The sequence below is a fragment of the Egretta garzetta genome, unplaced genomic scaffold, assembly GCF_000687185.1.
Source record: "Egretta garzetta isolate BGI_Z169 unplaced genomic scaffold, ASM68718v1 scaffold213, whole genome shotgun sequence".
Lineage (NCBI taxonomy): Eukaryota > Metazoa > Chordata > Aves > Pelecaniformes > Ardeidae > Egretta > Egretta garzetta.
The window spans coordinates 2,194,317-2,208,145 of NW_009259242.1; the positions used below are offsets into that span (position 1 = coordinate 2,194,317).

The 13,829-nt window shown below is 40.7% G+C and overlaps 1 protein-coding gene across 1 annotated transcript in view; it reads right to left on the reverse strand.

The window, feature by feature from the left end:
- Nucleotides 1-6,993: 6,993 nt before the first annotated feature.
- Nucleotides 6,994-13,829, reverse strand: part of CUNH17orf75 (chromosome unknown C17orf75 homolog) — a 7,146-nt gene continuing 310 nt past the window's right edge. Inside the window, exons 2-10 of the mRNA XM_009636041.2 lie at nt 13,481-13,597; nt 12,710-12,835; nt 12,147-12,281; nt 11,891-11,948; nt 10,833-10,952; nt 10,147-10,211; nt 9,888-10,024; nt 9,246-9,349; nt 6,994-8,645 (exon numbers count right to left, since the gene is read on the reverse strand). Of these exons, the coding sequence (XP_009634336.1) occupies nt 8,436-8,645; nt 9,246-9,349; nt 9,888-10,024; nt 10,147-10,211; nt 10,833-10,952; nt 11,891-11,948; nt 12,147-12,281; nt 12,710-12,835; nt 13,481-13,597 (1,072 nt within the window). The 3' untranslated portion in view covers nt 6,994-8,435. The remainder of the gene's footprint in view (nt 8,646-9,245; nt 9,350-9,887; nt 10,025-10,146; nt 10,212-10,832; nt 10,953-11,890; nt 11,949-12,146; nt 12,282-12,709; nt 12,836-13,480; nt 13,598-13,829) is intronic.

A 13,829-nucleotide genomic window follows, 5' to 3' on the forward strand; every position in this document is an offset into this window, starting at 1 on the left:
GAGGGTAAATGTTCAATTGTGGTTTTATCAGCTGACAATCAAGTGCTGTTTTCTCCTCACATTGTTTCTGGCCACATTAATCTAACACCTGGCCTGCAGTGAGCTCCTAGCAAGGATCTCAACTCTTCCAGCAAGTTCTTACTAGAAAAGTGGGACCAGAATCACCTATAGCAGCGCAGGGTGGGACCTGTCTAGTCTTTGCAGCCATACAGTCGATTTGGGGCTGCCCACTGAAGTCTGTGGAATTAAATCAGGTTGTACGTAGCACTGGTTTCCCACTGAAGTGGAAAGGGTGTTACAGTGTCCATTGTGAAACTAATAAAACCGTTTTTAAAGTCACTGCTAAATTTTGAGGATGCCTCTTCCTGAGGCAATGGATGTTCAGGGGCTCCAAGCAACAGTTAGTTGCAATTATGCCTTTTTCTTTAACATTGATCAACCCCAGGTTTTAGCAGTCTGTAACTGGTCTGTAACACAGTCCATACAGCTGCCTGCATGGACCTGGGGACCAGACTGGAACTTCTGTAGCACAAGCAGTGCTTATAGGTACGCTTCTCTGTGAGGTGCTTATGTTATTCTGCTTCTCCCTTTAGAGAGCTGCCAAACTACAGTCCAGGAATGTGGATGCCCTCCTTTTCTCTCCCCTTTACCCACATAGTTTGATGGCCTGGATAAAGCAGCCATAGGAGTCTCTCTAGACTAGCTCCTTTCTTCCTTTTTTTCTTTTTGCATACTGGTGCCCAGACACCAGAGCCTTCCACAGCACATCTCACAGGCACTGTACCAGTTGTGTTTGCTCTGTAGCAAAATGTCTCTGTATCGTGGGCTTTATTCTCTCAGCTGTGTAATCGGTGCTGCCAGATGATACCACAAACTAGTTGGAGTCTGTCTTTTCTAGAGAAGACATTCACAAGTGCTTATCAGCTGCCCCCTTCTTTACCTCTTATGGGAAAAATATCTCTGGAAGGGTGAAGTTCTGCTCCCACAGTATGTACTAGTAAAACTCCTCTTGCCTTGGGGAAAGGGAGGGGGGAGAAAATAAGTGTTTCTACAGCCTGGAATGAGCCTTACTTGCAAAAGAAACAATTTTTGCCACCTTGGTGCACAGGAATGGGATCTCTGAGGGCAACTGCACCTTTGTTGTTCTGCATGGCTAGTACACTGCTTATGGGCCCTCAGATCAAGGAACAAGAGGAAGGGATAAGGGTCAGAGGTCTGTTCGTGTTGGAGAAGGGAATCGGTTCCCCATTTTGTTTCTGCAGTTTGGGTCCAGATCATGGGAGTTTGTATGCATCATTCGGGTCAGGAGCTGGCCAGTGAGTTTCATAGCAGTGAAGATTGTCTCCCTGGGGAGCAGCAGACAAGCAGGAGAGCGAGGAGCTAGGAGAGTATTAACAGAAGCATGGTTAACACGTAAGGAGGACATTCCTTTCCTCACCTATTGTGAAGCCTTTCTGATTACAGATGCCTTTAAACCAGGGGTGAGCAGAAGTGGGAGATCTCCTGGAAGCTGTAGAAAAACTGAAAATTTTGGTAGAAAACTTCAATCACAACAAAACCCAGATTATTTTGCCTATAATTTACCAGAGTATAGTAAGCACTGAGTGACTTTTATTTTTGGTTTCTCAGTCGAAAGCTACTTCATGCCCATCAGTTTCTCCCCAGGAAAGGTTTCTGTGCCTGCCAGTAATGTGCTCTGGGGTGAAGCGGCAAGCTACAAGTTCAAGGGCCACCTGTCTCTTCATCAGCCTGACCCTGGCCAACATATCTTTGCCTCTGCTCAGGAGCAGGAGGGAGCTGAACAGGTAATCCAGGCGCCCTTCTTTGGTCTTTTGTCCATAGATGAACATAGTTTACATGAACTGTTTGCAAATGTCTCTGAGGTTGAGCTTATGACTTGTTCTTCTAAACTGTTGTTCATCTTTCTGACTTCCATTCTGTGTCCCCGTGCCCTGCCTGAGCAAGTCTACAAGCAGCCCTGGGGATCAGAACGGCCAGACTTTAAAGCAGTACTAGATTTATTGTGGGTGAGGAAATGAAACCCTCTCACATTTGTGCTCATCACAGCTGAGATCTCTCCCCATACGTAGAGCAGGTTGTACATAGAGCCTGTTTGCTAAGAATCTATCAACTCATGGAGTCAGGAGCAGCACAAAGGGTATAAGACTTTTTTTTTTTTTTTTTTTTTTTTATGACTAAAGTTATACTGTGAAAACTTGTTATGTTTTTATAGACTATCAGGAAACCCAGTTATGTTGTTTTCTAATGCACCACAGTGCTGCAGCACCAGAGAGCTAATAGCAAACAGGCTTTTCTTTTACCTCCAGATGTCCTCGAAGCTGCTGGCTTATGTCGGAGATGTAATATTCTCCATCCTGCTCATTTGTGGTTCCAACTTGTCACAGTCAGCATGTGTTCCTGAAGGACCCGTCCACAGAGGGACTGGTTTTAGTCATGGTTTTGGGTTTATTGCAGCTGCTGCCAGGATTTTACATCAGTTGGATAAAATGTAAATCTATTGAACCTTACAGATGTGCAGCGTTAAAGCAAAAGGCAAGGACTGTTACCAGTGTACAGGTTTGAACAGTGCACATTAGAGGAAGCTATTCAATACTTGTGTCCTTGAGTGAGGACACAATACCTGGGGGGAAAAAAAAAGTGCCGTTTCTGTGCTGGACTTCCCGTTTAGTAAGTATATTGCAGCACTGGTCCAGTGAGGGTGGGTGTAGGGAGTAGTAGTGCAGACTGGGAGAGCCTGGAGTGCTGGTTGTACAGCTCCTTCAGGGACACCTCCCAGCGGCACAGTGATAGCACAGGTGGGGTCCAGCCCGGAGCCTCTTGCTGATCCCTCATCCCAGACGAGAGACAGGAGAAGTGGCTCAGACAGCCATGGGGAGGAAGAAGGAGGAGGAGAACCAGGTAGATCAAGGTCCATGGGGCTTGCAAATTGCACCTTTTATTCCTTAGATGCTTGGAGACAGGTAGACGTTAATTTTGCACACATTGGTAATAATATAGGAATGGGGTGTGTGTGTGTGTTTACCAGAAACAGTCTCTCAGTGAGGTGTAGAGGAGTCGTAAAACTGCAGAGTTCTTAAGACAACATCTTATGTCACTTTTTCCCCATCAGTTGATGAGGAATCTTAGCACTTATGTGGCATATTGTGATTCTTCCTACTGCTACAGGATCAAGTAGTGAAGTATTGTATCAGTGGGGAAGGGGGAGGCCAGAGAAATTATTGTTGTCTGAGGTTGCTGGACTAGAAATGAAGCTCAGGGATTCTGTGTCCCAAGACGTTGCTCCCTCTGATGGATTGTACTGCCCGTATGTTTTACGTCAGATAGATCAATTTGAACTGGGGTATGACGGATGGGAATCTGACATGTTTAGAGCTGGTATTGAAATAACAGCTATCTGCTGACCTCACAAGACAGCTGCTGTTTTGTGCCAATATTTAGTCTCACAGGATCGTGAGTAGGACTTTCACACATACTTTAGCGAGTGAAGAGCTCAAAGTCTATCTGTTTACATAGATTCAAGCTCAGCTCAATTGCTTTGGAAACCCCATCCACTGGCTTTACCCAAAGTGCAAGTGGCGGATATGGATGCAGTTCAACACCAGCAACCTCTGGAGGTAAACTGGGATCTAGAGAACAAAGGCCAGCACCTCTGGGGTTTTAGGCTCTTTGAATTTTGCTGCTGTTCTGCTTGTTTTATAGTGGTGGCTGCTCTACACTGCTCTGTGATACAACTCAAAAATTCCTTCTGCAGTCAGTGATGGTGAGAGCTGGTTATAAAGGAAAACAGTGCATTTTGCAGCTCTGTAAAGAAAGAATCACACATAAGACAGAAACCAAGCTTGTTTAAAGGTAAATGTATTTTTAATGTCACCATTAATCATTGGCTTTTAATTGGAAAAAGATTTCTAATGAGGTATTTCTGAAATGCCAGTAGTAGTACAGAAAATTTATGTTCCAGGGTACTTTACAACGCAGAGCACAAAATATTCCCTAGGCCTAATTTAAGTAGCAAAAGTACCTTAATTTCCAGTGAGCTTAATAGATACGTTAGTCACTGACTCCCCCACAGTGTCTGTTTAGTTTGCAAATAAAGCTAGGTTTATGCAGCTCTTCTTTTGCTTACACTACTAATGCTAACAACACACGCAAGTGTTAAACACAAAGCACTAAGCAATGTGATTTTTCTGCCTTAAAATACTGAACAAATGATACTTTCCCGTTAAGGGCTAGTAAAACAAAATTATATTTGCAAGGTAAGATGCTATGGTACGTTTCCAAATATTTTTGTATTGTGTACATTCTGTATATTTTTGTTGTAACAATATTATTTGAGCGCAGAATCCATTAAATTTTTTTTGGTGTTTTTTTTTTGGTTTTCAGTTTTGTTTTTTTTTTTAATAAAATTGAGCTGTTCTATGTCACCATGCCAAAAAAACAATGGAAAAAAATGTGAAGACAGTTTTATAAGTCTGTCTACAGTTAACACAGTATTTAACAAAAGAGCAATTAGTTTTGAGCTCTGCAATGTAATCTTTTAATAATTACATTGATAACTCATTTTTATGTTTGTCTAAAAGATAAAGGGGAGAGTGGACTGCTGCTGAATTTCTCCATGAGATACAACACGGATGCAGAACCAGCTTGGGACTTGTAGTGAAATTCAGGTCTTGTCCCACCATTTGACAACTGATACTTCATGCAGTAGTGACCTCAGAACTGCGGAGAGGTTGATGACCAAGTACGTTAGACTGTTTAAAAATTTTTATTGGGGTGGAGGGTTGTTCTCTTTTAAAATCAGTCTCTACTGAATGTCTTAAAATCTCAGAGCCAACATATTCTCATCTCTTGAATCAATAGTGGGAACAACATATCCAGGAAGTTCTGCAGCAAACCTCCAGCTGATTTAGTTATTTTGAGATAACTAAAATAAAAATCCTTCCACCAATGTGGAAGGGGAAGACTTATTTTGAAAAATATTTCGTGTTCTGGTTGGGAAACATTGGGTTAAAGTGTAACTTAAAGAAATACAGATGTATCTAGATCTAGCAATTCCTCTCAGATTTGTTACTCCTAAGGGGACACAGATCATTGCTGCTGTATGTGGGACTCAGCTCTTGCTGTTAGTTTTCTGCACTTAACTGAGCTTTTCGAGACACTTAGATCTCTTTATTCATTAGTTGAGGACTTTCAGCAAGAAGGTGAGGTGGGTTTTGTTGGGTTCTGTCAGTTAATACAGGAAGTGGTACTGTCTGCTAGCACCATACATTTTCCTTGCTGGCTAAAATAATTTTAGACAGACAAACTGAAGAACAGAAATATTGCTAATTCCAGCATAGCTGTCACAGAGAAAGAGCCAAAAGCTGTCAGCCTTGATACTCAGCCCTGATCACACAAATTCATAAAACTCATTATCATTTTGTTCCCATAGCTCCAATCATACTCTGCATGGTAAGCATTGCTCATAAGAGTTGGAAAGAGAAATACTAATTGGTTTATATGCTACTTCTCTTGGGGGCAAAGAGGGGGGAAACCAAAAAACCATACCAGACCCTGATCTTTCAAACTGCAGGAGGTCTGTAGCAGTTAAATTTAACCTTGCATTCTTAACATAGGCCTGGGGGATTTTATGTTTGGGGGGGTGTTTGTTCATTTGTTTGTTGGTTTGGGGTTTTTTGTTTTGGTTTGGTTTTTTTTCCCCCCAAAGGGGAAATCAGACCCTTAACACTATAGTAAAAATCTTTCAGGTCTGCAAATTACATGCATATCTCAGTACCTTCTGACCTTTTTTGTGCTTCATCCTCAGCTTTGAATAGCTGATTGCTGGAGGAAGTTAAGTGCATAATATCCTCCAGACTGCAGCTAAACCTGCTGCTTCTGCATTATTTATTATGCTTTTGTTTAATTTCCTTTAGTTTTGGGGGGTTTTTTAAATAGAATTTATAATGGGAAGATGCCAGTAAAACCTGCAAGTTCATGAACTACCAGGGTGTATTTCAATGTGTGTGTGCATCCTGTGAGCATCTTGAGTTTAGTAGTTAGGTAACTGAAGGGCAAAGTCACTGCAAAGCTGGCAGAAGGGAGACTATGTTTAAACAAAGGCTGCAGAAAGCAAGAAGTTGTGTTTTTCATGGTAGCCACCTTCAGTGCTGGGAAAAAGCAGGAAAAGGAACTTGAAACAGAAAAGGTTGAGTCTGACGTTGTCCATCTGTAACAGAGCACAAATTCAGTGGGACTGATACTGAACAATGCATTACCTTGGGGAGAAGCCCCAACACAACTAAGTTTTACAGTTAAGGTTAAAAATACCTGGATTTTGAAGAGTGATTTATGATAATTTACCTAGCAAACAAAACAAAAATCTTATTTAAATGAGTGTAGTACAGGTCACAGGATGATAGGGTAATTCAGGTTATAAGGGACCTCAGAGGATTGCTGTTCCGACCTCCTGCTCAAGACAGGGTCAGCTAAGAGGAAATGCAGGTTGTTTAGCACTTGAAAACTTCCAGGGATGAAGACTGAGCAAAGGAACTGTGGCTGCATCTCAGGGAAGGTTTATTATCACCAGCACTGCCACACCTGGGACTGATCACCAATTTGTAGGTATTAAGGCCAGTGTGTAGAGCACCTGGTCCTATGAGGCTCTGGCCCTGCTCCCCACCCAGCTGCAGGCACAAGGACAGGGACAGGATCAGTGCAATGGTTTCTTATGCTCCTACCACATCACAGCTGCCTGTTCCTCACATCCAACTTTTTTTGAGCACTGCGCCTCTTCCCTGCCTCCTGATCAGGCAAAATACTAAACAATCAAGTGTTCCAACTTTCTTAAAAATGTACAAGAGCAACAAAGGGTGACAGGTTTTAGTGAGTGGCACTTCTTTACTCACTCATGAATAAAATATTCTGAAGGAAAACACTGTTATTTCTCAGAGCTCCTGCAAATGAGAGAATAAGAGGTTTGTTTTCTTTCAAACTACTTTTATTTTCTTCTCTGGCCTGCCCATGTATGTTATGTGTCACCCTAGCTGTCAGCATGACACACACACTCCTGCACACTGCCCTAGCAGCTCCTCTGCAGTGTGTGAATAAAGGGTTTTAAACAGGAGACATCAAGGACAACGCTCACTTGTAATTTAACATAGGCATGCTATGAGGTATTTGAATGCATTTTATTGAAGATCTTATTCTAGGTTCAACACAGTGGTGTCACAGGAAAGCATTCAACTGTTACCATCACAGCATACAGCACCAGCACAACAGTCAAACTCAACTGCATTAGTAAGACTGTTGCAGTTACTGTTTCAGGGACATCATTGTTCAAACGCCCTCTGCTGCAAAGGAAAGCAACAGGGAGCTTTGCTTATACCAGGTTTGCAGAAACAGTCCTTGTTTTTGTGGTCACTCAGAGGCAGTTTTGATTCCAGCTGTAGCCAAAGATTTTCTTCAAGTACTCTGCTATCTAAATGTCCTGTGATGTGGGTAAGAATTCATTGCTGAAATACAATGAAATGTTTTGAAGTCTGAATAATTAACTTAAGAACTTAGTTTACTTCAATTTCTGAAGAAGCTTCTATTAATTTAAAGTTCATATTTATTCTGTAAAATTGTTAGGTTTAATTCTCCGCAATTGAAAAACACACGATTATTTACAGTTATGCAAAATGGGTACTAAGAACATACAAAGAAGGTCTTGATCGCAATGCAAACTAATGAAGAATGGGATTCCTCAAATAGCCTGGGAACTTAACGTGTCTGTCCAGTGATGTATGCATACATACAAGCACGTACAAACCAATTCCTAAAACTCTGTTCAGTCTTACAGCAGCTCTGTTTCATGCCAATTAACAAGTTGTTTATCTAGTAACAGAAGAACAAACTCCTGCTTCTGAAAGTAGAATGTGGAAACTAGCTGCAGACTTGTTACCAATGTTCTCTTATATAAAACAAATATGATTAATTCATTTACTATGATTTATCCAGATGTTTGTGCTTCTTTGTATATTAAAACAAAAGTAACCAGACCTTAATGATTAGACATGATCATTTCAAAGATACTTAAAATATTTAAAACACTAAAATGCTTGCCAGGTAAGGGAGGTTTTGTTTTTTTTTTTTCATGCAATGACTTTAAAAACCAAAAGTCATTATTTCCTCAGAAAAGGAGCAGGTCACTGGGAGAATCTGGCAAGCACTGGAAACTATGCCCGAGTTTGTATGATCTGATATTTGCACATTTAAAAAAGCTCATACTGCTTTATCTAAAAGAAAAAAGGCAGACAAAACTGCAACTTGGGTTTGACTTAGGTAATACTTTTCAATATAAATTAAAAATCCTGCAATGCTGAAACTAAGCTGCACAGAAGAAATTAACGATTTATACAATACCCTCAAATGAGTACAGAATAACTAAGATAATTTTAAGCCACTGATGTTTCTCTCATGAATTCCTCCAGGACAGTCACTACATTTCTTGCTTCTGGCATTTCTGCATGTTCTACTTTAACAATCTTCAGAAGGATGTCTCCACTGCCACAGTTCTTTAGAAACATGTAACACTTGAACAGGGCGTAGTGGTTCATTTCAGCCTGGCGGATAAACCTCTTCAGGTTGTTAATGTCTTGTATAGCCTGGGAAAAGAGTAACAGAGCATTTTCTTATCCTTCTACATGGAAAGAGAACATACTAGCATGTGGAAAAGTGAAGGAGAAGCAAAAGCATTTCCAACAGGACTTTTATATTACTACTCATGAGTAAGGCAAGAACTGAGTACTGTCCTTGATGCATATTACCACTGTTATTTCTAATGATGCAAAATGTGTGGACACCACAACTTGACTGCATCCAAACCTGTATCAAGAGTTGTTGTCTTCTGTTATAGCACATCACCTAGGAAGTGTTAACTACTGAATCCATGTTACCCAGTTACACAATATTGTGTGTGCACAGCTAAATTAATGGCATGTTAAAAGAAAAAAAAGAAGTGGGTTTTATTTCAAATATGGGAAAATGCCTTTGGAATACTCCCAGAAGAAGCTTTCACACTACTTTACATTCTGGTCTTGTCAACTACAGTAAACCAGTCCCCCACTTAAACTTCAGAGTTAATCAGTTAATGATGTATAGACATCATAAGTAAACTAAAAGTTTCCTTTGCTGAAAAAAAGAGTATTTTCTCCCTCAGTAACCCTGACGTCTTCTCCATGTCTTTAACACATATGAGCAGGTACCTTCAATTTAAAGTTTTCCAAAATCTGCCGGAAGAGAAATGGATTTCCACCTTCAGCACCATTCACAAAAGCATGCATCCAGTCCTCACAGAATCTGTTGCTTCCTGTTACGTGTTCAGGAACATAGAGAAGAGATATGAAAAAGTAAATGAGCTCAACATCAACATATAGCTGCATTCACCTGGTTTAATCACCCTTACATAGCAACTGTTAATAGTATACCTGGGCCAGGAAATAAGTATTAAGAACAACAATACATGCGGAAAAGAAAAGTAAACATAGCTACAGTAATTACATATAATTCTGTTCTGATTGTTGAATCCTTCTTCACAACATCTGTCAAAAATACAACAGGGAAAAAAAAAAAGTTTTGCAGCTTCCCTGAAATATGCAAGTCATAGTTTCATGGTCCGCAAACTAAATGCATTGTTGGTTTTATTATCAACCATTTTCAAACCACAGTTCTTAGCTCTGCTACCTTATAGGAAAACAGGTGTTGTAATTTCCAGCTGGAATCCAAACTTTCTGGGCATGAGCCTATGAGCTTCTAAATATCCTCAACTACCTCTAACGTCCACAACTCTCAGCAGCTGACAGGTACAAGGGAGTAACATGAAGAAGTATTCATGGCTGTAATCTCACCTGCATTATGCAACTGTGGCTGAGGTCCACTACAGTCTATAATCATCGACTTGTGCTGTTCCTCAGTCATGGCAATACACAAGGAGGTCATTGTGCCCTCCTGAACGAGTCCTTGGAGGCTGGCGGCTGCCAGAAACCTGACACAAAAAGCTCTTGTGAACTGCTTGCTGCTTTACAATTCCCGAACAGCAAGAACAGGAGGCTGTCACACACAAAAGCCAAGTTACTCACAAGTTCCTTGGTCTCAACATATCTTTACCTGCTAATGTCTTTTTCTGTTCTTTCATCTGCATTTTTTACTTCCACAGGAGTGTAACTCAAAGCCTTAAAACAAACAAACAAAAAAAAAAATGCAACTTTGATATTACTTCTGTTGCTATATTGCAGTTACTAGCAATAAATACATAATGAGGTACTTTAAAAATTGTTCTTTTCAGAGAAAGAGTAGAAGCTAAGGGAATACTCCATATTGTAGTTATTGCTGCTGGTTTTGCATTCAGAAGAAACACAGCAGTTATCCTCTGTTAGCTATTCCATCCAAAGCCTCCTCCAACTCCGACTAGAGCTAGGATGAATTTCTTGTCTGTTTCCAGTGAATTACATGAGGCACATAGGCAGTACAACATCCCTTTTGGTTCAGAGCAATTATAGCAGGGACAGCTTCCTCATGCTGTTTCTAATTTTCTCATTCTAATTTCAACTTGGACACTACTACATAATTTAAAATGAGTTAACTATAAAAACTGATAGAAGAAATTGCTTTGTGCTTCATTAGCAATAACGCAGGGGAAAAGTATTTGCCCTGAATTAAAAAAAAAGAAAAAAAAAAGTTTTTCTTCATTTACTCCTGGCTGGGAAAGCAAATGGAAGAAACATTTTAAATGTGTTGGAGTCACTGAGACTCCTTCTGAACCTTTTTAGTTACCCGGTTTGAAATACACTTACCGCGTGTAACAAAAAGGCAAGTTTCTCCTGGAAGAGCTGTACTACTCTCTGAATAGGGCATATGGCATTCTCAAACCAGCTTCTCAAGTAGGGGTTAACATAGGTCTCCAAGGTTTTTTGCTGTAACAAGTCGAAACGTTAAAACTTTAACTACAAATCAGATTTCTACACAAATAGAAGCCTATTAATAATGTATTCAACCTAAGATATTTGGATGTCAGAGCCTTATTCATTTCAAACCACAGTAAACTAAAATAATGAGTTTGACATTTAAAGTCACGCTTTATCATCAATGAAGGGCTTTGCATTTTAAGAACTGTAATATTATGGTATATACTGAGCAAAGACCATGCAACAGCACATGGGATGAGAAAGACACTTAAAATGTATAGTTTCCATTAGAAAAATTGTGACAAGAAAACCACTAAAAATCCTTCCTTAACATTCAGAAGTTATAAGAATCCAGGGGGACACGTAACTTTCCTGTAGACCATAACCTATTATTACTCTTCTCAGTGGTGCCCAGCGACAGGACAAGGGGCAATGGGCACAAATTGAAACAGAAGAGGTTTCAGTTGAATATGAGGAAAAACTTCTTTACTCTGAGGGTGACAGAGCACTGGCACAGGCTGCCCAGGGGGGCTGTGGAGTCTTCTTCTCTGGAGATATTCAAAGCCCGCCTGGACGATGTCCTGTGCAACATGCTCTAGGTGAACCTGCTTGAGCAGGAGGGTTGGACTGGGTGATCTGAGGTCCCTTCCAACCCTTGCCATTCTGTGGTTCTGTGATTAGTCATTCTCTCTGAATCTAACTGCAAGTAACCATGAAGAGATTTATGACTGGCACAAAGAAGTCCCCCCTTTTTTTTTCCCTTTTGACTTGTGTGGTTGATAGCACTTTAGACACTCACTGTCACTGTAGTGAAGCAAGTATCTCTCTCAGTGTTTCACACTGGTACTTGAAACATCCATTTTGTACAGCCTAAATCTTCCAGATTGTCTTAGTAATTAATTTGTGTAAATAGTAAGTTTCACCACTTAAAAACAGAAAGTCCTTACCTCCAAATCAAGGTTTATCTTCAGACTTTGAATGTATTTGTCCAGCTCAAGTCTGAAAGTATCTTCTTAAGGAAAATAAGATGCATCGGTTAAGACCTGCATTTTTCCCTGTGGCTATGGCTGTTAGTGACATTTTCAGTTACTGGAAGGTGTGCACAACTGAGCTGATTTCAAATAGGAAACAGACAAAATGAGAACGTGATTTTTACATCACCTCCCTCTCTACATAGATAAAGGAAGTTACAGGTAAGGATATAGTTCCAGACCTTTCTCTGAGCCACCTAAGAAACAAACCACGTATTCTGGAGCACTGACATCTGATTCCAGTGTTGTCAGAAGATTTTCTTGTTGGAAACGACAGTAATAACAACCAACTTTATATTCTGCTATGCTGTGCAGAAAAAAAAAAGAATTATTTTTTACAGATACATCACAATAAATAAGTGCAAAAAGCAGACACGTGATTTCTGTAAAGAATTTTTACTCAATAGCACTGGCAGCTCCTAAGGTCATATACAGAGCTTTTAGACCTTCTCTTTTTTCTTCTGTGGTGCAATCAGAGTAGTTTAAAAGGAAATAGTCATAAACACATGTAGTATTTCGTAAGTATTCAAACAGTTAATTATTTACAACAATATTTTTCTCAAAGCTACCTAGAAAAAGAGGAAAGTGCCACTGCATAAAGCTGCTATTAACAGCAGCAAAAGACTGAGAACGCTGACTCAGGATTAAGCCTAAGTGCAGCAGCAGATGGCAAGATGTGCAATGCTGCCAATATTTCTTAGAGTTTCTCATTCACAAATAAATTTTAAAATTTACCTCAGCCCCACTGATGCTACATTCCCCATTCCTTCAAACAAGGCTCCTTTAGTAAGACGCTTAGCGATAAAACTGCGCAATTCAGTCTCTGCTTCAGCTGGTAAGTTAGTGTCCAGCAAGGAGAGGCTTTAAAAAACAAGAAGAAATCATTACCAAAAAAGCAAGCGTTGTTTTGCTTCTCTGAACAAGTGTGGAACCACTTGCTTCTAGTAGGGGGAACACTGTGATCCCTCTCTGGCTTACACCTTAACTCGCTCTGCCACTTCTGGCCCATCAGAAGTGCATTCAGTGGTTTGTCCACTAGACCAGAAGTCTGGAGTTGTGGTGTCAGCTGATGCTGAACTCCTCAGAAGCTACAAACAAGTCACTGCCTCCCTTTTTTCCTGTTTCCCTAGTTGTAACACAGAGCAACAGCTCCATTACAGAGCTTATGGAAAGACAAGATGTCCATTTAACATTGTTTAATAGATTTTAATCATCTACATGAAGACCTAAGTCAATACAGAAATGTCAAATATTAGTAGCAAAGAAAACAGAGTTCAAACTCAAAGATGATGGTTTATGTTTAATACATGACTTGAGCTCTGTAGTTGTGTCCGTTCCCTAGGTATTGCAGAAAAAGCACCCAGGGAACTTCAGTATGCTTTTACAGAGGTTTCTGCTTTGGAAGGACGTCAGTGTACTTGCTTACTATTCACCTAACAGCAATACGGCAAAGACTTCAAAATGGGGTGTTACAGGCAGTTATGCATTTCTGCAGATTGGCTTTACCTGAAGTCATCGCTGGAGGGTGTCTCTGCCGCCGCACTGCTGGGACTGCCATCCCCACTGCCTGCTCCCTGCTGGGAGGATCTGAAAATCAAGCCGTTCTTACGATTGATTTTACAGCTTTAACACACAGAACAGGGAAAAAGGGACTGCAGCGGGGAAAGGTATGGCCTGAGGGTGTTCTAAAGCAGGAGCAGGGAATCAGGACATTATGGGAGGAATAAAGTCTCTTGGGGGAGAGAGGGGGGAAAAAAATAAAGCGAATACAAGCAGCTGGGAACTGACAAGGCCTGGAAACGGCCGCCCCGCGGGGCGGACCCAGCGCCCACCCGTCCGGCAGGCCGCGGCGGCG